Source organism: Semicossyphus pulcher, unplaced genomic scaffold (genome assembly GCF_022749685.1).
Source record: "Semicossyphus pulcher isolate SPU_LCO1_2020_fin unplaced genomic scaffold, fSemPul1.0.p SCAF_15, whole genome shotgun sequence".
Taxonomy (NCBI): Eukaryota; Metazoa; Chordata; class Actinopteri; order Labriformes; family Labridae; genus Semicossyphus; species Semicossyphus pulcher.
This window is the reverse complement of record NW_027211659.1, coordinates 25,254,887-25,279,923: the sequence shown is the minus strand read 5'-3', so window position 1 is coordinate 25,279,923 and position 25,037 is coordinate 25,254,887. Positions and strand designations below refer to the sequence as shown.

The following is a 25,037-nucleotide window of genomic DNA, read 5'->3' as shown; positions in this document are numbered from 1 at the left end:
ATGATAATGGAGGACGGCTGGGAAGGAAGAGAGAGAGGGAAAGAAAAGCGGAGGTGATGAAACACAGAAGGAGGACAGGAGAAGAAACAGAGAGGCGTACTTGAGCGAGTGGTTCCTGGCGAGCTCAGGTTGCCTTTCCTGCAGGATCTCAACGATGTTGGGTTGCCGCAGAAAGGCCACTATCTTGTCATTGTAGGCTGGAGAGAAGAGGAAGGTGCATTATGTAGAGGATGTAGAGCTGTTTCTGTGAATGTGTTCACTGGATTCTGTCTGACTTACCCACGGGAACCACGTCCTGGTACTGACTTCTGGAGCCGCTGAAGGTGCTGGAGGGGCGGGGCATGACGGGCGGGTTGGTTTGCCGAGAGTCGTCCACGACCTGGGACAAAAATAAGCACTACAGTTCATGTCGCAGCCTAGTTCTGAGACACATCCAAAGGCCGGTCACCAGCATGTGGCCTAAACTCTTAGTCGGAAACTCAACCTTTTACTTGCCTAAACTAACGATCTATGGATCACCTCCAGACTGCACAGCTTTTAACCAAACCACACATAAAGAAAGCAGTAGGACCTCTACAGAGACTAAGGGAAAGGCAACTACTCTTGCTGTCCTTATCTTGAAATTAGGTGAGGTTTCATTGCACTAAAGGATTGTGTGAGATATAAATATGATAAAATTGACTCCATTTAATGTCCCACTTCCTTCTGATGCCTGACTTTCATTTCAAGTTGCTCTGATGCTTTTGCTCGATGGCTCCACTGCAGAGACTAGCAGGGTAACTTCTCTGCCTGTGCTCACTGTGCAGAAACTCACTGGCCTCTATAAACATTGCAGTGTCTCTGCTAGCTTTAAGTTGACTCCGGGTGACAAGTGGTGCAGTGGGGGCTAGGCTCTCACCTCCCCAGCGCTGTGGCTGCGCTGGCGGCTCAGGTGCTGGCGGTGGGCCAGCAGCCCGGTGGAGCGAGAACTCTGGAGGGGCAGCCGGGGGTCGATGAAGGTCGTAGAGCGACAGTTGTGATCCACGAAGAAGGGCTGAGGATTGAGATGAAAATAGTCACAGTGATGCATAAATGAAACTTCACTGTATGTACACACAAACACACTTTCACATGCAGCACACTGACAGAAAGGATTATAAAAAAGTAGCTCTAAAAACAGGTAAGCAGAGATTAAAATAACTGGATACACACAAAATTCAGTGTTGGGGATAATCCCGGGTCAAAGGTCAAAGATTAGCACTCACACACACACACACCAAACACACACCTTCCCAGTATGGTCGTGCTTCATCTCCCAGCCCCGAGGAAGCTCCAGCTGCTTGTTGGAGAACATGTTGAGGAAGGTGACGAGGTCACGGTTGTGCTGGTAGCGCTCGAAGTAGTGAGCGTCCCGACGCACCTTACTGATCATGTGCTTCAGGCAGGTGTTGCTCGTAAACATGCGGTAGGCACTCTGAGCGGAGAGGGCAAAGAGGAGGGGTCATCACAGAGGGACAGAGAACAACATTCAACCAAGTGTGGATCAGTTTTCTAATGCAAGTGCTGGATCCATTAAATTGCTTTCGTGTATAAAAGTAGGGATGCACGATATTAGGTTTTTTGCCGATATCCGATATGCCGATATTTTCCAACCCTTTTGATTGCTGATTTCAATACCGATATGAGGCACATGTTTTTTTCCTCCTAATGCAGAGAATATCCTGTAGCGGAATTGATATCATACCTACTCTTATTGTAGTGGCCAAAAACTGCCATGAAGCAGACATCTTGCACCCTTCTGCACGCTTGACAGAAGAGGCGTTGTAAAAAAGGTCATGTGTCTGATCACTCACGTTTCTGAGCGTACCTGAAAGCAGCCCGAAACGTGGCGGTGAGGGAGACATGCCCGGACTTGTTTACTGCACCTACTATGGAGACATCAGTGATCGCCGACAGACTCTTTTTACCGTCTGTGCGTCCATGAATATGTAAGTTGGTTTTGCACTGATGTTTATGTTACACTCTGTTAGCGTCGGCTGTGGCCGGGAGTTAATTTTCCGCGTGTTTTATGTTGTTAAGTCCTGTAAAATGGCCAGAACGTGAGCTGTTAGTTAGTTAAGAGCTGTGAAAGTTGTTTAATTTCTATTCATTGGCTGAGTTAATGTCGTAGCATTGTCGTAGCATTGTTGTAGCTTTTTTTCGGGAATCATCGAGCATTTAGGCAGAATTAAAGCGTTGTTTTATCGGCTGAAAATATCAACAGAAAAATGACCTATCTGCTGATGCCGATATGTCATTTTCAAGCCATTATCTGCAGATACCGATAACATGCCGATAACATTGTGCATCCCAAGATAAAAGTATCTGTTTCTGAGTTTAGGAGTACAGCATGTTACAGACAAATCAGTGTAAAAGGAGTACAGTCTTAAAAAGAGGGGTGAGGTGTGTGAGACTGACAGGGTTAGAATGCAGCACGGTGAAGAAGTCCGGGCTGCACAGGAACTTGGCGCTGGGTGACTGCAGCAGCAGGGAGAGCCGCGAGCGACCGCTGGAGTGAGCGACTGCACTTTCTCGTCGGTATTCTGCAAAAACATCAACACAGACTATTCAAAGACGAAGAGTCCCTTTCTGTATAAAACACCCTCATCAGATCTATGGCCTAGTAATATTTAAAGAGATTCATTATTTCCCAGAGATGAGTCATGTAATTGAGCAAATGAAAACAGAGCTCTGGTGAATGAAACCTGTAATCTTTCTATTTCTGTTTTTCATAATATTATAATGAGTGTCACCAGAAATGGAGTGAGGCATCAGTTCACTCTCTGGCTCAGGAAGCAGGTCAGGCGGGGCCTCATCTGACCGATCACTGTTGGTTATGGTTCTCCTGATGCTCTGATACCTGCGATCAAGAGTAAAGGTAAAGGTCCTGAAGTGAAAGGATCATTTTCCATGTAGTCCTTTGAATACAACTTTGAACTTTGACAGATAAATACAAAGCCGCCAGTCTCCCCACTGAAATCTGCCTTGTTTATTCAAAGGTACTTTTGTTAAAACAATCTGAAGATAAAAAGCATCACAGAGAAACCCAGAGAATCCACAACACACAGAGTAGGTGAGTGAGAGGACATCTTGTTGTCTGCTCTGTTTAAAGCTTAAAGAGAGTTTATATTCTGCCTATATGTCTGAACAAAGGTATTTACCACTGAGAAACAAACATGATGAATTGTATAGATTACTCTCTTAGGAATCACACCTGCGGTTGAGTTGCTCCATCTGCTGAATGGAGTTGGAGCGGGTCAGGCCCTGCGGGGCAGGAGGTCCGGTGGGACGCTGCCACGTGGTGGTTCTGTTCACGTGATCCACAAAGAAGATCCTGCCGTGGCTGTCGATGCGAGCCTCCCAGTCTGAGAGGAAATGAATAATTGATGCACAGTAGGTGTTTAATGCCTCAGAGGAACTTAACCGTAAAAATAAATCTGGAAACAATTAATGACAGATGATCACTTTAAATATCACCAGGATTCCAGAAAGGTTGGGATGCTTTGTAAAGATCATGCAATCATTGCTACTTAAAAGACAAACTAAAAAACATTTGTCATTGTGCACATGTAGCACTCACTGAATTCAGTTTAATTTAAATTTCACACAAAGCCTGCATCTGGAATCAAGATTGTACATTTAAAGTGGACACATCCCCAGCTGTAATGAGACATGGTACCAGCAGTGTACTGGCTTCACTATGCCTTCAGATACCAGCAGTATACTGCCTTTGGGGTAGGCAGTAGCTCAGTCTGCAGGGACTTGGCTTGGGAACCAGAGGGTGGCTGGTTCAAGTCCTGGTTCAAGCTGGAGAGTTGCCAGTTCCTTTCCTGGACTCCATCGAGGTACCCTTGAGCACCGAAGGCGCCCCCACAAAGGTTCATGGTTGTGCAAGTCTATATTTTGGGCCTTTGTGTGTGTAGCATGTGAAAAGATTGAATTTGCCCTCTGGGATTAATAAAGTATTCTTCTTCTTCTTCAGTCCTCCAGAAATTGCTGTTTATAATGTTTATAATTATCTTATTATTTTACATTTAATTATTTTACCATAATTAGAATTCTAATTTCCAAATTCTTTACAGCTTTTTGTGAGCTGAGCCAAATGTGTGCTTACATCTATCCATCATCTATACCGTTTATCCTGTTCAGGTTTCAGGGGCTGGAGCCAATCCCAGCTGTCAGTGGAGGCGGAGTCCACCCCAGACTGATTGCCATTCAATCACAGGGCTGACACACAGAGACAGACAACCTTTCACAATTTAGAGTCACCAGTGAACCTAACCAGCACGTCTTTGGACTGTGGGAGGAGGCTTCTGTTTGGCAGGTTTAATGTTTACAATATTAACTATGTTAGTTGAGTGTGTTTGTGTGTCAACTGTCAGTATTTTTTTATATAACATCATCTAACAACATTTCAGAGAATCACAACCCTATCTTTATTTATCCTGTGAGAAACATGAACGTCTGCCTTAAACCTGCACTCTTTCTAATGGCCAGCAGGGGGGTCGCCACCGGTTGCAAACAGGAGTTTACTTCTATACAACCTTTGATTTTTTGACTTCTTTAATACAGCTTGATGTTCGTTATGTAAATGATGGTCACACTTAGAGTAAAACAGACGATAAAGCAGACAATGCTTTAGGTTGCGTCTTCCTTGTGATTGACATGTCACTAACATGACGAGAAACAAATTGACACACAGACACATAGCTACACGCAGGCTGTGATACATTAGACAATACGGTGCATGCAGACACACACTCACTGGGAGGTAGAGGCTCGTCCACACGTTGGTATCGGTGGATGTCATGACGCACAGAAGGAAGCGAACGCACAGGATGGCCGTTGACATGAGCACCTGAGCACAAAACACAAACAAACCACAAGGGGAATTTCTTTTACTGTGGCAGGAATATTAAAACACTGTTTGAATTGTACAGTTTACTTTAGAGCAACCGAGACCCAAACCCAGAACACAAATTGAGTGGTATAAAGCTCAGAACCTTCTTCTCCGTCTGTTTCCGTGGTCACTTGCTCTGAATCTGCAGAGCCCGCCTCCTCCTGTGGCTTTGTCTCCACCCCTTCCTGTTCTTCAGCCACACCCCCGGAAGCCTGCATGCTCAGCCGCCTAACGCTGATCTCCTCCGCCTGCTCGGGCTCGCTGGCTGACGGAGCTTCTCCTCCAGCCTCGGTGGCCGAGACTTGCCCACCACCTTCATCGTCTACAGCTTGATTGGTTGGCGGGGTGCTCGAAACTACATCTCCCCCTGGATCTATGGCCGTCTCTGCGCCCTCCTCCGCTTCCTACAAAATAAATATAAATAAGAAGCGAAAACAATAGACAAATTGATAATCATTTTAGATGGAAGGTAGGTAGAACGTTGACAGGGTTGCATACTGAAGTCGGTGAATCACATAAACTTTGATATGCATGGCTTTCACACCTACAGCTACAAAATATCTGTGAATAACAGGAAGTCGGTCCAAATGGCAGCTCACAACATGAGGCAGCATCGGCCTCCATCACCACGGCAACAAAAGAAAGTTGAGAAAAGTTGGAGAAGATGCAAATATTCACTGGTGCGTAGGCGCAACAGCTACAAAGAAACTCTCAGAGAACATACAGATCACTGGTTCACACTCACGCTCTGGTCCTGGATTTCTATTGGTGCAATCCAAGTCAGATGATCTGCAAAATTATCTCCAGCTAACTAAGTGCAAAACTATGCATCTAACAGCTTGTATTGAATTATGTATTATGGTGCAGTGTGTCACATGAATCCGGCCGGGGCTAGGACCCAGAGGAGTCTGCAGCTCAGTACAGTGTGTGCACTGTGGGGACAGTAATGACACTCACAGCAGAGTGTAGCTGCACATTCACTCACAGATAAAGAAGATAAAGATGGTTCGATAATATCTGACAAAAGCAGATTATTATTAGGATAAATCAGCAGAATGCAGACAGACTTAGAGCTTACTGAGTAGATGATGTTTACTATCATGCTCATTATAAAACAGTGATTATAATTACAGATGATTTTGCAGGTGCCTTGGTTTTCTTTGCTTTTAATGAAAAGATTTTACACATTAGACCTCCCAGAACACGGATCAGACTGTAATTCACACAAATACAATAATCTGCAGATTACAGTTTAGAACGTCTGGTGTCACAGGTGTTGACAATCATCTGAAATGAAGGATGAATTATCTGATAACTTAAAATCTAAGACCTTAATGAACGCAAAGCTTTTGCAATACACAATAAACTGCGTAGTCCTGACACATTCACAGTGTGCACATTCAGTAAACACATTCAACTACTCGATTATTACACAATTTATCCCTGAATATTTTCTTTACTTTCTTAACTTTGTTTTAATTTCTTTACTAAACAAATGTCAAAGATAAGCTGTGTCTCGTTTCTCGAATGTGATAATGCACTGCTTTTCTTCTTTTATCATTGTAAATTGAGATTTCTGAGTTTTCAGACTTAAAGTTGTTGTTAAAGTTGTAATCTAGAAGATCTCAGTTTCGTTCTCTTTGGCGGCACCTGTGGTGATAAACGGTAATTACAGGAGCACACTTCCCAGATATCCAGACAGTGCTGCATGTGTGACGTCCACGGTTGGCTCCGGTTGTAACTCTTGATTTTCCTGGCTGACAGTCGCTTTCCTTTTCAGACTGTTTGCTTCATCTGAGCGTCGAGTTTGTTTCTTTTTCTTTGGATTTTCACTTATTTTTGAAGTTGTATCTGTAGTCATCCATCTGTTCTTTGTTTGTTCAGCCATAATAGATTACTGTTTACTCGCAACACTTGCAGAGAGCAGAAAAAGCAGCCGTACTCGTACTTTTATAATTGTAAATTGAGTTTCATGCTAAAGATATTGTACTGGATATTTTCATAATATTCAGATGTTATTTTTAAAATTTTTATTAAATTATGTTTTAATCAGAAGTGAAATCTCAGTTTCAGCCCAAAGAGGAAAACCTGAATGAACTCACCACAGCAGTCGTCAGCGTGATTGGGCAGCTCTCTGATGATGAGGCGACAGTCTGCTGTGCGGTTGCCATGGAGCAGGTGTCAATCTCTGAGGAGGGGTCCTCGCCTGCCCCTCTTCCTTCCTCAGGCACATCTCCACCCTCTAGCAAAGCATTATGGGACACTGCCTCTGTGAAAGGAGTCTCATCCACTTCGGAGAAGACGTCTGGCTCCAACCCGTCGTCCAAGTCCACACCTGCCCCCATCTCTAAGGCCATCTCTGCGTCAGGGGGCAGGTCACCTGTCGCACATCCTGCACCCCCCGGCTCCTCCTCCAGCACTGAGGTCTCCAGCTGCTCCGGCTGCTGCAGGAGCTCAGGAAATGGGTCATCTTCATCGGGGATGTCCGGAGGCTCTCCATTCATCAGCAGCGGTGACAGCGACACGGGCGTGATGTCATTGGCCCCGGACCTGTCCTCGTCCTCGTCTGAATCGATGTGCAACATGGCGCTGAGCCTGGTGTGTGTGGGGAAGCTCGAGCGCAGTTTAGGCGAGGCAGCACCCAGGGGTCTTTCCCCAGGACCTTTGGGGGCCTCTATAGCATCCAGGCCCTCAATGAGTGACCTCTGGAGCATCTCGTGGCCAGACAGGCTGTCAGCATCCACATATCTCGCCTCAGCTCCAATAAAGGGCAAGTCCTTCTCCAGACAGGCTGTTGCGCCTCCTTCCCACATACTCTGCGAGCCCTGGGAGCCGGTAGGAGACGGACCTGCAGAGACCACTCCTGCAATATTTACTCCTGGAAGATGATGGGGCAGGTCCTCATCATCGGATGGAGTCCCTGGAGCTCCGTTCAAGGACGACATGCCAATGATAGAATCAGGAGAGGCGCCTAGAGGAGGAGAAGCAGGTTGTATTTCCATTATAAGAAAGGCGAGTTTAAAGATAATAGAGGTAGAAATAGTGGCAAAAGCAATTTAAAGGCTGCCTTACCATCAGGCCCGGTGGAGGTGAGCTCCACTTTGAACTGTAAGTGGCCGCTAACGTGTTCAGTGGGCAGGCGGCGGCACAGGGAGAAACTCACAGGCTGGACTCTGGACAGAAAAACAAAGAGAAAAACAGATCATCAGACATTTGCGCTTTTGTGGGCAATGTGTTACAAGCACTGTCCTTATGTTTGAAAGCACGTGTGCGATGCGGACGTAGGTGAGGACAGCGGACGAGCAGCGGACGAGCAGCCCCGCCTACTCCATGAACAAAGTATCCAGAGCCGTACAGAACAGAGAGTCGCGTCACTGGAGGTCCAATATGATCCGCCATTGCGAAGTCGGAACTCTCTCTCTCTACGGCTCTGAAGTCACTTAGTCAGTCAGTCAGTCAGTCACATAGAGACCCATGTGTAGGGCTGACCCCAGCGATCAGCCAAAACTATTAATTTTACCTTGCAGAACGTGCTGCCTCGACAGGTAAGTTTGTTTGTTACTGTGTTGAGTTTGATTTGAACTAACCCTTAAAAGACACGTAAAGACACTCTTAGATTAAAGTAAGTTTAATGGGGTCTGGCAGCTTTGAAGAAAGCGATGTAGATGCTGTTTCTGGTAAAGGAAAGAAAGCCTGTTGCCTCAATAAAAAGGTCTATCTTTGTGGAGATCCTTTGCATAATGTTGCAAGGATTACGTTGCAGCGATTGCGGCCCATTTGGACACCAAAAAAGGAAGGACCCGGGTAATTAAATAATAAAGTCATGAAAGATGTCCTCCTGTCCTTCTGACTGAAATAACACAGCAGCTGGCTGTAGAGTATTTATGGAGTATCTTCTGTTTGTGTGTAATTCTGTGTGTGTGTGTGTGTGTCTTTATGTTGTTCACCTACCCAGGTATTTTTTCAATAAGCCGCTGCACAGGGATCGTGAGCTGACCCAGAAAGCGTTTGATGATCGGTCGACTTTTTGCGAACTTGTCCTTCACCTCGATGTACAGGATGTCCGTCATTAGAGCGACGAACGTGTATTTCTGCAGAGAGGGACAGAAGCAGTCAATACTCTCTGAGTTGTACATGTTGTATGTGTGAGAATGAGAATGTGTGAAAGCCTCGACGTCACCTCTCCATGCCAGACGGGGTTGGTGGTGTTAGCGATGATGGCTGAGCGTCGTTCCTGCCCGTGGTGGCTGAAGATGGGGAAGACGCTCCTCTTGCCCGGGTGGATGGACATCTTCAGGTAGGGGTCAGGATTGAAAAACATGCCCTTCTTCAGGCCGGTGGCGCGCAGATCTGCAACAAAGCATCAGTGTCAGCAGGCTTGAGACGGCATTGCAGAAAGTATCGTCTCTTTACTCGTACTCGTCTTGCATCTCAAATTGCTAGTCGGACTGTTTACAATGAACCAGCAGGCAGATTAGGAAGTCTAGGCTTGGATATCTTATCTCAGTTATCTGGTTAAAATCCTTGTCAGACGATAGTAAATGGGTTCGTCAGTTGGGGTTATGATTGATAGAGTTATGATGTTTACTATGTTTACTATCTCAAGTTTATAGTATTCTAGTATGCAAGTTTGTACGAATTCATACAATGTTGGTGTCAGATCTCTCTAATCAGGGGAACCATCCATCATCTATACCGCTTATCCTGTTCAGGTAGCAGGGGGGCTGGAGCCTATCACAGAGGCGAGAGGCGGGGTTACACCTGGAGTGGTCGCCAGTCAATCACAGGGCTGACACATTGAGACAACAACCTTGCACGTTCACACTCACACTTATAGGCAATTTTAGAGTCACCTAACGGGCATGTCTTTGTGAGCCGAAGTACCCGGACGGAACCCGCGCATGTACGGGGAGAACATGCAGACTCCACACAGAAAGGCCCGTCCCCTAAGGGTAACCAATAGGCTTACAAAATTCTGGATCCGCCGTCACATTTGTCAACGACCTTCATAACGATGCACAACTGTTTTCTTCTTGATTAATGGTAACTTGGTATTTCCTGTAGTTGATGCAATGGATAATTAAAGACAAATTGTACAGGTACGTACTGTTATTTTTCTGTAAGCTTAATTACATGGTCATTTTGTACAGAAAACTAATAGGATAAGATAATCTTTTATTGAAATTGAAGAGAGATTCAAACATCAAATTCCCATAAAATGTTTCTCTTTAAATTCCAAGACCTCTGATTTTCCTGAGAAGCTTTTTAAATTTACTGCAGCTTTCCACCAACGACAGTAAATCAAACATGAAGAAAGAAATGCATCATTCAACTAAAAACCAAAAGTCTGGTTTTTAAAAGGTTTTAAACGTATTTTATGAAGTCATTGACTCAACGTACAGATTTGAATTGATTTGTTACTTGAATAAGAATGATAAAAGTAATCTTAATAGCTGTGTTGTCCGACATGTAAACCTCTGAACTCACCTGTCAAAGTGAAGCTGATGAGTTTTCGTGGGTGTTCAACGCCCACCTGTTCTGCCACCCCCTCCACCTGTATGAGAACATCATGAGAACATGAGAACAACAAGACAAAGCCATGTTCCAGGGACATGTGCTAACACACCTGTTGTCCTTTTAAATGTACGTATGGCATAATGTACTATAAGCAGGTTGCTACAGCGGACTGGAACCCTGACAGGGAGCAGGCCTTGTCTTACCCTGAGGGCTGTATTATTTACAAATCATGTGTACTTTGCACGTCTCTATAGAATACTAATAATACAGTTTTCAGATAGATGTCCAGCCCGGCAGGCAGCCATTGTTTTTCTATTAATTTCAGATCAAATATCAGCTTGGAGTTACTTGAATGGGTAAATTTGGCGCTGCTTGTTTGTGCATTCAGAATCAGTCAACAACACAGTGTTAGCTGGGCGCTGAAAAACAACCACTAGTGTGAAAATCAACCACGCTGTCATCAACATTGTCAACAAGCCAAAAAATCCCCAAACTATTTATAACTCTTTCATGTAGTCTTTGCCCCTATTTGCCTATTTTTTAACACATGATAGGGCAAACCTGACACTTGATTGTCTAAACCTCAAACTGATTCACACACACACACACACACACGGACCAGGACTGCAGGGTTCTTCACGGTGATGCAGGGGGTCGTGGCTCTCAGCGCTCCGCTCACTCCGTGGTAGTACTTGAAGCAGATCTTCGTCTCAGCTGCAGAGGAAGCAGTAAAGATTACTGGAGTCTATTGTTAGACACTAAACTAAAGCTGCATGAAGTCTGTGGAGAAGTTTGAATATTTAATATGTTAACTAGCGGGAGTGAAACTTTCTCAAGTGTGACTTCTTCTGTGAACTTACGCTCCATAAAATAAGGCCCGGGCTCCAGCCTCCAAACGATCTGACCCTTCTGGGTGCCATTCACCCCTCTGTTCTTACAGTCCCACACATTGGATGGATTGGTTTCATCTGCAGAAGAGGAGCAACATTAGTGAGTGTGTGTTGTGACATTCCTCCTAAATTCAAAACAAAGAATGTTAAATTAAACAACAGAGGACAAGTGTTTCAGTTCTGGATCCGGCTCACGCTATGAAAAACTGCATCTGCTGTCTTTCAGTATGTTTAGTCTGCGGACTCCGTCTTTCAAAACAAAAGTTTGCCTTTAATCAGTGAATTCCGTTCTTAAAATAGCCTCTGTGTAACCTCTAACCAGAAGGACAAACGGCAAACTTCCTCTGAGTTAAAAACAGGGAGGGGGAATTCCGCTGTACGTAGCACTTTCGCACACAGATTAATGAAGCTCCAAACTCAGCTGACCGGGAGCGAGGAGTGTGTGTGTGTGCTGTGTGTGTATGTTTGAAGGGGAGGGCGAGTTGCTTATCATTGAATGTCTGCTTAGTCAAGGAAAGCGGTAGCCCCTCTGGGATTTAAGACCCCAGAGCAGGTAATGAAGTCCTGGCGGCCTTATGATCAATAAGAAGTGACCTGACGCCCCGACCGGCACCGGCAGTCTACGCTATCTCTTTCTCCTAAACAGCATTTTAACCTACGAGGGAAAGGTTAAGACAATGAAGTCGACACACCAGGCCAGTTACATCCTGGAGGGCGGCAGAAACACAACTAATCACTTTAAAACAAGTTCAGACAATCGTGAACTAAGTTTTTATAACACAACGGCGTCTGGTGTCCAGAATACACTGCTGTCTCCTTTACTGCAGGTTCGTGTGACCTCCTGAAGTCAAAGACATCCATTGTTTCCAGAAATCCATTATCCATTACTAACACAATGCATCATGCTGAACAGCTCACTGGTGGCAATTTTCCTCCCAATGACACTGAATTAGACGTTATTATCTGGTGTAAAGAGACAATTCAGTTTCTGCTTCACCGTATAATATCATGTAATCATTGTGACTGGGAAAACCTACAGCTCAGTGAGAGGCAGTGTTGAGACCAAGTCATCTTTGCTCAAGTCCCAAGTAAGTCTCAAATCATTTGGTCCAAGTCTCAAGCAAGTCTCGAGTCATTTTTTCTTGGTCAAGTCAAGTCAAGTCAAGTCAAGTCAAGTCAAGTCACAGGTTATGTCAGGTCGAGTCCTTAGTTAAGGTGAGTCAAGTCCCGAGTCGAGTCACTTTTTTCCGCCCAAGATCCAGCACTCTGACCTGTAGTATCCGGTCTTTATAAAGAGAAAACACAAGGTGTTAGCAGCCCGTCTAATAATGATATTATTGGCCAATTTATAAAACCTGTTCAAAAAGTATGACAATGTATTGTATCTGTATTATCTTGGCACAGACGCAGCCATGATGATGGTCTGCTCTGAGACAGTATTGAGTAGTAACGAGTACGACTGATGAGGCTTCTCTTTGGGGGCTTTGATGTCAGCCAGTCATCCAGTCATGACAATCACATACCGGGGAGCTTTTTGAGTCGTCCAATCATGATTCACAGTTTGCGCTGCGTACATACTTGTTAGACAGAAACTTGACAACATTGAATTTTATCATTTGATATTTAACAGCTAACATTCAAACTTATCCGAGTCATCATGCCTCAAGTCAAGTCAAGTCTCAAGTCATATTGAGTCCAAGTCACCAAGTCTCAAGTCCACATCTCTGGTGATCACTTCATGTAAATTGTGTCAGACTGGATCAACACTGGTTATGAGGTTAAAAAACCACAAGAACGTTTTCATGTTTTAAACATGTATTTCGAAACCAGTGGAAATGCGACACATCTGCAGGTTTTAGTCAACACAAAGAGATAAGGAGGGAGATGGACCTGTAGAGTTTTTTTTTGTTTAGATTTGTAAATCAGTCCCTCCAGGAAGTTGTGGCCATGATTTCAAAGCAGCTTTTTTTAAAAGTTACAATGAAAGTTGCAGTGTTTTTTTTCTGTGTAACACATCACACATTAAAATTGCTTCTGTTGTCCAACATCAGCTCAAAGATTTCATAAATAACACAAATAGAGCTCCAAATCTTCACACTTGTTAATCGATTATACAAATATTCTGAGATGAATCTCCTCTCTATCGACTAATTAATGAATCTACTCCATGTTTCCTTTTGTGTTAAGTTCAGTGTTGCTGAACGTCTTCAGAAACCTGTCTTGACCCTGCCTGTCCTTAAAGCTTTCCTGCTGATCCAGGTGTTTTATTATTGGAGCTGAGAGTAGCCAGGTAGAGTCCTTTGTAGCAGCTTCCAACTCTGAGTCAATACTGCAACAGGAGCTGTTGACTCAACATGTAGCAGCTCTGCCTCGGTGTACAATAACATACACAACATCACAAAGCGTGCTCGGCTCCGAGGAGAATGTGGTGGTCTCCAATAAGGTATTGCCAATCCTGCTTAGAGACAGGAATTTGACAGGGGGAGCACATTGACCTGTGAGCTGAAGGAGGCTATCAGGCTCAAACTGTGAGGCGGATCTGTCCAACGTGGTGAAAAGTAATACAGGAGCGATAGCGATCAACCAGCGGATCTGATGTTAATCATCTTTAGAGTCCATGTTCTTCTGCACACACATGAAGTTACCTCTCTGTCAGCGGCTGTTCCACTAGCTTCTGTGACTCAAAGATGTCTCTCTGTCAGGAATTATTGAGTGTGTTGCTGTGATTTGACAAAAGATGTATCCACTAAAAACTACAGGCCAACAGATGGATTTTTTTGAGGCAGTTTAAGTATTGTTGATCAGCTGGACAAACCATGTGATGAAACCATAGACTGTATAATAAGATGGCCAACATGACAGCTCCCAAAAGTGAAGCCAAACCCTCTCTATCGCCCCCTGCTGACTGGCTGAAGTACAGGTCATAAAGCCCGCCTCCTCCATGTTAACAGATGGGACATGGGTCAAACTATAAAATAAAAATACACGTTAAATACATTTTTCTCAAACATGTTTTCTTTCATTTTGTCAAGTTAACTTTTAATTAGTTATTTGATGCTATAAAAGGGGGTGTGACCTCATGATTGACAGCTCTGTTGACAGATCCAACTCCTGCAGCGTTCTGTTCCCAAGTAGCAGAGTAGAACAGCGAGAGGAGACGTAACTAACACTAACACTACAGTCGAGCATTATAGTATTATAGTAGTATAGTATTATATCTGTGATAGGCCCATAACAGTCGGTGATATAAGCCAACATGTATATTTGTAACGTTCCTACAGCAGGTGAATCCTTCAAGATCTTAACAAAGCTTAATGATGAATTTGTTAGCATATATAAAAAGCTTCAGACTCTCTTCTCGTGTCACTTTAAAGGCATTCAGTGCACTACAAGGATTTACACATAAAGGTCATCTTATTGGGATTCAGCTTCCTCCAGAGGAGCTCCGTCTGAGGAAGTGATGATGTCATCATGGTTATCTCGGTTTGAGCTTGGAGACTAAACATTTTTTATTCAAAACTTGCATTATAAACTGAGGGTGTGGAGTTTAAAGACATGGATGTTTACCAGTCAGGGAAGGTCGAATGTAATTATGCTCTCGGTAGTTTTTCAGGGCTCAAAGTTAAGATGTCTCTTCTCTTGTAATAATTTGAGATTCTTTGAGTTGTAGAAGTGAGATACTGCTGTAAATCACTGGGGTAACCCTTAAAGAAGATTTTCATGTAAATAAATGAGGTAACACAATGGTGATCGAGCCTATGGCCCACTGATGAAAGCCTTTGCATTTGCAGTATTACAGACTGGGTGTCTGTGGCGACTTTGACGGAAAAAATCACAAGCGGCGCCCAGTTAGTGACGCGTTTTCCATCAGCCAGCAGTGGTTGGTCTGCCAGAGAGGGTAGGCGGAGCTAAGCGGCTGCTTTTCCGGTCTCTGCAAGTGTTGCGAGTAAACAGTAATCTACTATGGCTGAACAAACAAAGAAAAGATGGATGACTACAGATACAACTTCAAAAAGAAGTGAAAATCCACAGAAAAAGAAACAAACTCGACGCTCAGATGAAGCAAACAGTCTGAAAAGGAAAGCAACCATCAGCCAGGAAAATCAAGAGTTACAACCAGAGCCAACCGTGGACGTCACACATGCAGCACTGTGTGGATATCTGGGAAGTGTGCTCCCGCAATTACCATTGATCGCCAAAGAGAACGAAACTGAAATCTTTGAGATTACCACTTTAACAGTAATGACAGAACATGGTGAAATGGTGGCCCTTTATCACAGCTGATTTAGAGCTCTGTCGACCAAAATGAGAAACTTCAGGATCAAAATCACAGGTATAAATAAAAGTCTAAAGATTACATTTCATTTAGCTGCTTCAGTTTCAGGGACTTTGATCGATTTCATTGCTTCGAAGGACAATTGAATAGAACAGGTTTAATCTCTAATTACAGATTCTATAAAATGTAGAATGTAGAATCACTTTTGATCTGACCCAACCAGTCCTTCTCAAGTTGCTAACTGGACTGTAAACAATGCAGCGCACGGAAAAGGAAGTCTTGACTGGAAGTCGTTTATCGCTGAACGCTGGCCAACATGTTCACTGTTGTCCCCAGAGGCTGTAGCGTTGTCAGACTACAGCTGAGATTGGAACAGGTTTAATGTTATTAATTACTTATGTGCTATTCCTCGCATGACAAGCCAAGCAGGTAAAAACTTTTAGTATTAAGTATAAAGAAGTATTGTTTGCTATTAAAAACATTCCCTAACCTTCATAACAGTAGTTTGACTACTTAATGTCCACTTAAGCTTTTAGCATGTACGACAGGATGGAGTTTTCTCAGCTTTCACAGAGATCTTTTGCCACACAAACACAGCAATTGTTGTGACTGTGATTTTTTTTGGTCCTTTATACCTTTTTTTAAGAGAGGACAGTGGACAGTGTTGGAAACAGGGGAAGAGAGAGTGGGGATGACAAGCGGCAAAGGACCGAGTATGGGAGTCATACCCGGAGCCGCTGCATTGAGGACTGTAGCCTCGGTATATAGGACGAGCAATTTAACCGCTGAGCTAAACTGGCACTTGATGTGCTGTGATGATTAAATATATATTGTTATATGACAATACTACTATTGATAGGCAACTACGACATTGCATGTCTGAATTTGTGACATGCAGTGAACCTGCAAAATTCATGTTACAGCAGTTGCTGTCGGGGACTTCATTTGAGACTTGAGTTCTGACCTGTTAAAATCCAAGAACATTAATAATGAAACGGCCTTACAGCCACACACCCTGCATACTTATTCTTAGGCCTGTGCATGGACTTATTCAGTTACCCTGAACTTGCTTTGACAGAAAACTGCTACAGTGCTGTGTCATTTTGGACGCTCAGCTTACAACTTAAACTTTCATCTTGACTTGTAAAAGTAAAAAACGTCTTGAATGACTTGAGTTTTGATCTAACCCAAAAGAGTTAAAGCATCTCACCAATGTGGTACAGCCCGATCCAGTCGGTAGCATCCACTTCCTCTTTGATATCCCAGGATATGACGAGGTTCTGGCCGCGGTTCAGCGTGTACTCCAAAGTGGACGCCGTAAGCGAGGACCGGCTCTGTGAGGTCACCAGATCCGTGTCGCTGTTCGCCCGTGGAAGGCCGATGGGACTGCTGACAACAGAGACGGTATCGACAGCCGCCCCACCCCGCTCCGCTAGTGTTCGAAGGTTTTCCGGACTGAGGGTGTGCCGGAGGTGAGGGCTGCGCCTTCGTGGAGCTGACAGGTGTTCACGACCCCCGACTGCAAGGTTGGGTGGGTTGTGGGACCGGGTCCTGGGGGGTAGGACTGCTGTGGCGAGGGAAGGTCGCATTGTGAACGGGTAAACGGGCGACAACCACAAGCTGCTGAGAAGGCCCAAAAAGAGGCGGTGAGGAGCTGGAGCTTCTTATAAATTGGGCTCGTCGTTGAAGGGATGTCTCTGCGCTGACTCAGCTGAAATCCTCATGTTAGAAGAGCACGTTTGATAACTAGAAACATCTTAGAAATGATGTGTTGATCCCCTTTTATCTGCCTTTTTGGGCCTCACATCCCAATAGATTTGACCAATCTTCTCCCATGTTATCCAAAGGCAATGGGAACCTAAAGATGTGGAAAGAGAAGAGAGAGAGAACTGTAAGGTACAAATCTGCTCCCACACAACAAAAGCAATAATTTGCATTGGAAACCAACAAATGAGTGAACGAGCATTAGTCACCAGAGGGATGTTTGGTGTCAAAAAACACAAATAACCACTTCAACACTCCACCCGTTCTTCTCTGAAAACCCATCTAATGAACAAGGAAATGGATGCGCACCATTTTATTTCCATTTACTTCTAACATTTTACTTCTTTAAATGATTAATGAAACACTTAATAACAGCGTATTGGATGGAGGTAGGAACAGACCGTCGAACTTTGCAGAAGAGTAGACTAAAATTTGAAATGACCATTGGATAAAGAAATAGATTAAATCATCCTACCAACCCTCACATGCACAGATAAACACACACACACACATCTGTGTTTCTATGGTTTCTGTCAGTATAGGCGGCCTCGGTAGGAAGAGACAGGCAGCTGTATCTGCCTCCCAGGAAACTCTTCAATCAGCAAATGCCAGTTTGGGAGTCGTCTGGGGAGTGCTGTCTCCATCAGAGCCATTTTGTTTTTAAAGGAAGGATGGCATGTGACTTCAGAGTCTAGCCAAAGGCAGCTGGTTTTTTAAGACAGGCTGAGAGGAAGAGCTGTTTTTTTTCTGACGGAGAATAGGTTGGGTAACATTCAGCTAATATTTGCCTGGTGCAGTCACTGGAAAAGCATGTGGGCTGCAGTCTGAGCTAAGCCCTGATATCTTTGGCATTTTAAGTGGGTATATGTCTCAAAAGCTGAGCTGTCCAGTGATGCTTTGAAACTAATTCTTCCTCTGCAGGCCTCAGTGTCTGCTCTGCACTGTATGCATCACTGTATTTAATAAAAACATATGGATTGTTAAAGCCTTCAAAGAAGCAGAACTGAAAACCAACAAGACAGATGTCACTCAGGTTCAAATGACTGAACATACCTGCCCCTGACTGTTTATGCTGCCTCGTATGTGTTGATATTAAAGTTTAAACATTGTGGGGAACATTCAGCTCACTCCTTTTTGCTTAGTTAGATGATAATATTCAAGGTTAATTTATTTTTATTCTACAACAGATGGTTTTAAAAAGAAATGCAGGATGTAGCTATTTAAAGAACTACAGCCACATTAAAGAAAAGAAGTCGTAATTTTGACTATGGTCAACCTACATGTTATTTTGAAAGGGAATATCACAAGCAGAGATGTGGACTTGAGACTTGGTGACTTTGACTCAAGTCAACTCGAGTCACTGTGTTGATGACTTGCGACTTGACTTGACAAAAAATAAATGACTTGAGATTCGACTTGAGGCATGATGACTCGGATGACTTGCATGCGTTCATAAGTTTGAATGTTAGCTGTTAAATATGAAATGATAAAATTCAATGTTGTCAAGATTCTGTCTATCAGGTATGTACGCAGCACAAACTGGGAATAATGATTGAACGACTCAAAAAGCTCCCCGGTCTGTGATTGTGATGATTGGATGACTGGCTGTCAGTCATGGCAACACGCAACATCAAAGCCCCCAAAGAGAAGCCTCATCAGTCGAACTCGTTACTACTCAATACAGTCTCAGAGCAGACCATCGTCATGGCTGCGTCTGTGCCAAGATAATACAGATACAATTCATACTTTTTGAACAGGTTATATAAATTGACCAATAATATCATTATTAGACGGGCTGCTAACACCTTGTCTTTTCTCTTTATAAAGACCGGATACTTCAGGTAAGAGTGCTGGATCTTGGGTGGAAAAAAAGACTTGACTTGACTTGACATAACCTGTGACTTGATTGCCCAAGAAAAAATGACTTGAGACTTGCTTGGGACTTGAGCAAAGATGACTTGGTCTCAACACTAATCACAAGAGCAGCCAGCTGCCTGCGCTAAAATGACTAAAATCACTTGTCATTTTCAAACAAAATCACTTTACAGAGTCCAGATACTTATGAAAATGTGGTGCTGATGTGCCAAAAGATCTTGTACGATATTTCATATTCGTGTCACCTATACTAAATATCAAGCTGTGTAATGTGCTTGCGCTTTACCCCATTATATGGTAACACTGTCTTTAGCGAAACCTAGGTGACTAGGAGATCTCGCATGTTCTCGCGTGGTAGATGTATGCAATGCTTCCCTGCTCCCAAGTGTGTTCAATAAATACAGCTCTGGTAAAGTTGTGTTAAGCCTCCTGTGCAATCATTTAAAAGCACAACTTCACAAGATGCTCACTGTGAAGTCTTACTTCACATGTTCCTCATTTTAGCGCAGGCAGTCTGCTGCTCTTCTGAGGTTCCCCTTCATAATTACATATAGGCGAAAAATAGCCTAAAATTACTATATTTAAGACTTTATTTTTTAGATCTTATTTTTTAAAGTGAGGTAAGACTTGTTTAAGCTTTTTTGTAAGCTGCCCCCAGCCTAGCCTAGCATAAAGACAGTAAACATGTGAGAACTGCTAGCCTGGCTCTGTGCAGATGTAGAGAGAGATCAGATATCTCACTGCGTGTCTCTTTTGTTGAATTCATGCAAAAACTGCAGAAGACTGGGCAGCATATGACTGTGGCTGGGTGTGGGGACTTTTACTCAGCTTCAGCCCAAGTATTTTTAGCCTGTAATTGATTAGATTTTTTATTAATGTGTCATGCATAAATAATATGCCCAGCCCAAAATAGTCTTCAAAGGCATCATTCAGGAAAAGAGAGTAGCAAGGAAGTTCAAAATTATAATTCACAAATTATTACATTTCAATCAGGAGAGACTTCAATGATTTATTTTACCAGTTTAGTAAAGAATTAGACTGTGCCCTCGATGGAGTCTACACACTGGTGGTGGTGGAGAAGGACAGATGCAGGATGTGATGAGGACATCTGAAGAGCTGAACCTGGACACTGATGAGGTGGACCGGCGGTGAGTGGGGTGGAGGAGGCTAGCAATGATCAAACTTAAACGACAGCAGAGAGGAGAACAGATTTAAAGTTCGGTCGACAGAAGTCAAGGATAAATCTGATTGGTTTAGTACTTCAATTAGTTTGAGTATGAAACAGTCTTCCTGCTTGAACTTACACTGAGCTCCATTTCTTTCCAAGCTCTAGAAAGAAAACGTGCCTCCTTATAAACATTGAAATTAAATACCTGTTGAGTCGTGGTTGGTTTATAAAACATATCTGGATTTTGAATATATGTCTCATTCATCATCGAGATTCTAAACTCATCATAATGGAGCTATACAGAAGAAAATGAGACCCTTTCTTAACCTGTTGTCTTCCTCAGGGTTTTTATGCACGTAACGACCTCTGACTCTTTGTAAAGTTTGCTATAACAGAAGGTTCAGTGCCAGAAAGGTGCTTGATTTGGATATCCATCAGCCATAACATTATGACCTAATATAGTGTGGGTCCCCTTTTGCTGCCAAAACAGCCCTGACCCATCGAGGCATGGACTCCACCAGACCTCTGAAGGTGTGCTGAGGTATCTGGCACCAAGACGTTAGCAGCAGATCCTTTAAGTCTTGTAAGTTGCGAGGTGGGGCCTCTATGGATCGGATTTGTTTGTCCAGCACATCCCACAGATGCTCGATTGGATTGCGATCTGGGGAATTTGGAGGCCGAGTCAACACCTTGAACTTGTTGTCAAGTTCCTTGAACCAGCTTTGCACTGTGGCAGGGCGCAATGCTGTTTCCATGAAGGGGTGCACTTGGTCTGCAACAATCTTTAGGTAGGTGGTACGTGTCAAAGTAACCACATGAATTGTAGGACCAAAGGTTTCCTAGCAAAACATTGTCCAAAGCATCACACTGCCTCTGCCGGCTTGCCTTCTTCCCATAGTGCATCCTGGTACCATGTCCTTCACTTGAACTATAATAATGGTCATAATGTTATAAGGATTTAAAATACCATCATTTTCTTAATGAGACGTGTTAAAGCCACAGCTACCTTAATCAAACTACACAAACTACAATAACCGCTATCCACCTGTCCCCCTCACCCATAGACTGTACAAAAAGATGGACGACATGACAGCTCCTTTAAAGTGAAACCAAACCCTCTCTATCGCCCCCTGCTGACTGGCTGCAGTATAGGTCATAAAGCCCGCCTCCTCCATGTTGACAGATGGGACATGAGTCAAACTATAAAATCAAAACACACTAGTTATCTGACTAGTTAACTTATAATGAGTTATTTGATGATGTAAAAAGGATGATTGACAGCTCTGTTGACAAATCCAGCTCCTGCAGCGCTCTTTTCCCTATTAACAGAATAGAGGACGAACAGAGAGAGGAGACGTAACTAACACTAAAACTACAGTCGTTGAAGTTTCCATATCTGCGAACGTCTGCTTCAGACCAACACAAGATGCTGTTAAACACACCGCCGTGCGGGTTTGCAGTTTGTGTTTTGGTTCGCAGAAGTGGCTACAGCGGCTCCACTCGCTGATCTCTACTGCACAGCTCTGGCTCCAAATGACGTCACCATCACAAGATGGCAGCGCCCGTCACGGGGAGTATTTTGGCTTCACTTTCGTACCATGAGAGCAGATGGAGACGTGTCGTCCATCTTTATATACAGCCATTGCTCTCAACTCACTCAGTTCTCTCCCTCATTTTCTCCCTCCACAGCGACCACTGACATCTTTCTTTACATCATCTATCAAAGTGACAAAAGATCAAAACTGAGGCCGGGATATATGCATCACGTTGCAAACAGACTGCTGTTACGGATGTCTCCTCTCGTCAGTTTCCATCTTTATCTCTTTCTTTGCAGTCTGATTTGTAAATCATATTCCACGTGCAGCTAACAAGTTGACTGTGTGTGCGTGTACGTATGTGGAAATTCTCCCACCATGTAAAGATTGGAAACAGTAATTTAAAGGCAGTAGCTTGTATGAGAAATAGTCCAATATTCTGTATATATTGCTCCTGAGTGTCTGAATCAATCCACTTTGCATTTCGAAGCGGCGGCTCAACAGAAATGATGAACCGGCCTCTGAGCTGATGTATGTGGATTGGCCGTGTTTCCAAATAAGCCGGGCCTGATATTGAAATAAGATCTGCTGCATTTGACATGGGGAAAGCCTGGACGTCCCTGACTCGACAAGATTACCAGAGCGTGGCTTCATCTCACAGACACACACACACACACATGAACACAGTGCATACAGGGATTTATGACGGAATAAAACCTTCATCACAGATGCAGGAATACGTAAATCCTGCTCACGTGTGTTCATGCTGCGGCAGCAGGGAGGGGCCTTTTCTAGAAACAAGCAGAAGAAGAAACAATTAACGGTGTATAAAACTGCTGAGTTGTTACGTAAGTGTGGTCCAAGCGTCCCCCCTCCTCGTGTGTGCCAGGCATTGTACTCTAAGCCTGCTGTGGAGGGGGAGACACCGCGGCTGCATCATCCCGCTCACAGCAGAGGGGATGAGGATTGTGTCTACCAGTTACACGCAGCAGCTCGGACCAAAACATGACCTCAGGAGAGGCCGGCGGACAATCTGGACGCAAAGCAGAGCTTCTAAAGACTGCTTTTTCCTTTTATAATCCTAACTCCACTGCCCGGCACAGATTTGACCCGATGAGGGATTACTGATAAATAAACAAGATGTTACAAAAAGTATCCCAAAATGAAATTGTGTTTCTGATTCTAAACATTATCTGGGGTTTTATTCACTTTGCCCCCTCCCTTGCAAAGACTCTGCTCTGTTTTTAAGGCTCCACATACTTTGTACTCAGGCTCACTGTGCTGTGAATACTAAAAGAAGCCACATCTGCAGCAGAGGATCTGATGGAGCGTGGCAGAATGTGCTGGATTGTTATTTTCTTGTCAAAAAGAGTTCCTTCAGAGGACATCAGAGAAATCAGGGAGGATTTCCAGGTATTTGGGAATTACAGTAATGCCCTTCTTTGTGGCAGGTGTGTGTTTTATAAAGGTCTTGTGTGGTGTCCCATGTGACAGTAATGACTGACAGGCAGCAGCGTAGCAATATGGCTGCGCACCTCCCCTTACACACCTCAAGCCAAGATGAAGACAAAGTGCTGAATCCTCACAATCACAGGCGCCTGCACTGCTCTAACCTGCACACACACACACACACACACACACACACTAATGTCGACACTGTAAAGAACCATATGCATATCAAGCACATACTGCAGTGGCAAATCATTTCTTTAAATACTGCAGGTTTGTGCTTTACCGTTTCTTTTACTTCTGAATCAAAAAGTCTCATAATCTAAAGGGGTTATATTTAAGATTTTTTGGGGGGCCATTTTTGCCTTAATTGACAGGAGAGCGGAAGAGAGACAGGAAATATGGGGAGAATAGAGTGGGGGATAACATGCCGCAAAGGGCCGAGGGCAGCAGTCGAGCCTGCAGTCGCTGCCTCGAGGACTGTATAGCCTCTGTATGTGGGGCGCCTGCTCTAAACATTGAGCAAAACCAGCGCCCCGGGGAGCAGCAAACTTAAACACCTTTTTGTCCAGTTCAGTCCTGACCTTTGAGACAGACGGTAAGAACAGATCCTGGGACCGAAGACTGTTTCTGCACCCTTCTGTGTGATGTAGGTTAGAAGCTACGAGGGAAGCATAAAAATCCACTTGTAAATAAGAATACACCAATGTCCCAACGTGCATACAGCGAGTAGTGATGAGAGAGGGCTTTAAAATTAGTGATGAACCATGATACAGTGTCAAGAGCATAGGCTTTGAGAAGAGGCGTGCATGTATAAAACATCACCATAGTGCAGCACAGACATAAAAGTGGCAGCAGCCAGTCTTTAATTTACATCAATAACAAAAGATGTAATTGGCTGACAGTGTGAACGAGCTCGGGATCATGGGAGATGTCTTCATTGTTGCACAACCACCGCTGAAGAAGAAAATCTGACGTAACTCAGGCAGAAATCATGTTGACATATAAGAAGTACGAGAAGAAGTAATGAAGTTGTATTTTATTTTATGATAAGTCACATTTGTTCACATTATGCCTGTGAGAAGGTTTCCCCCCTACCTTTTCACCTGCTCCACATTCCCCACATTTACTTCAGCCAGCAGTCATTAGGCTTAGTGAGGACACCTGTGCCTGGTTAGACGCAGTGTGGAGCAGCAACAAGCAGAGTAAATAAACAGGTTTGTCATCATCGTGTTTTCTATTGTTGATTTGTATTGATGTGTTTTGGCGTCCCGCTTTGAAATAGAGTGTTTCCATGTCACTGTTCAGTGTTTTATTACTGTTTCAGTGGGAATTGTAGGCTACTCTCTGGTTTTCCTTACCCTCCTGCAATGGTTTAATCCATCTAGGGAGGGGCCAGGGGAGATATAAAAGGTGACAGAGACATTAGCCCTTTTTACAATGCAATTCTGCCTCAGCGATGTAACGAAGCGCCGCCGTTATGCTGCCTTTGCAATTTTACACTGAACCAAGCAACGCCGGCGTGAAGCCGCCCCAGTGTGTGTTTTTACAGCGTTACGGAAGCAGAAGACACACAGTGTGTTAAAGGGCCAGTTCGCCGATTTTCAACCTCAGTCCTGTCATGCTATTATGGGGCGCTAATGCC

At 43.9% G+C, this 25,037-nt stretch overlaps 1 protein-coding gene across 1 annotated transcript in view; it reads right to left on the bottom strand.

Moving 5' to 3' along the window:
- hecw2a (HECT, C2 and WW domain containing E3 ubiquitin protein ligase 2a) overlaps positions 1 to 17,298 on the bottom strand; it is a 39,951-nt gene extending 22,653 nt beyond the window's left edge. Inside the window, exons 1-17 of the mRNA XM_069663156.1 lie at positions 16,812 to 17,298; positions 11,296 to 11,403; positions 11,055 to 11,149; positions 10,406 to 10,472; positions 9,099 to 9,268; positions 8,870 to 9,009; positions 7,991 to 8,091; positions 7,021 to 7,889; positions 5,022 to 5,322; positions 4,784 to 4,876; positions 3,233 to 3,383; positions 2,772 to 2,878; positions 2,437 to 2,561; positions 1,268 to 1,453; positions 899 to 1,033; positions 280 to 379; positions 101 to 197 (exon numbers count right to left, since the gene is read on the bottom strand). Of these exons, the coding sequence (XP_069519257.1) occupies positions 101 to 197; positions 280 to 379; positions 899 to 1,033; positions 1,268 to 1,453; positions 2,437 to 2,561; positions 2,772 to 2,878; positions 3,233 to 3,383; positions 4,784 to 4,876; positions 5,022 to 5,322; positions 7,021 to 7,889; positions 7,991 to 8,091; positions 8,870 to 9,009; positions 9,099 to 9,268; positions 10,406 to 10,472; positions 11,055 to 11,149; positions 11,296 to 11,403; positions 16,812 to 17,190 (3,224 nt within the window). The 5' untranslated portion in view covers positions 17,191 to 17,298. The remainder of the gene's footprint in view (positions 1 to 100; positions 198 to 279; positions 380 to 898; positions 1,034 to 1,267; positions 1,454 to 2,436; positions 2,562 to 2,771; positions 2,879 to 3,232; positions 3,384 to 4,783; positions 4,877 to 5,021; positions 5,323 to 7,020; positions 7,890 to 7,990; positions 8,092 to 8,869; positions 9,010 to 9,098; positions 9,269 to 10,405; positions 10,473 to 11,054; positions 11,150 to 11,295; positions 11,404 to 16,811) is intronic.
- Positions 17,299 to 25,037: the final 7,739 nt, after the last annotated feature.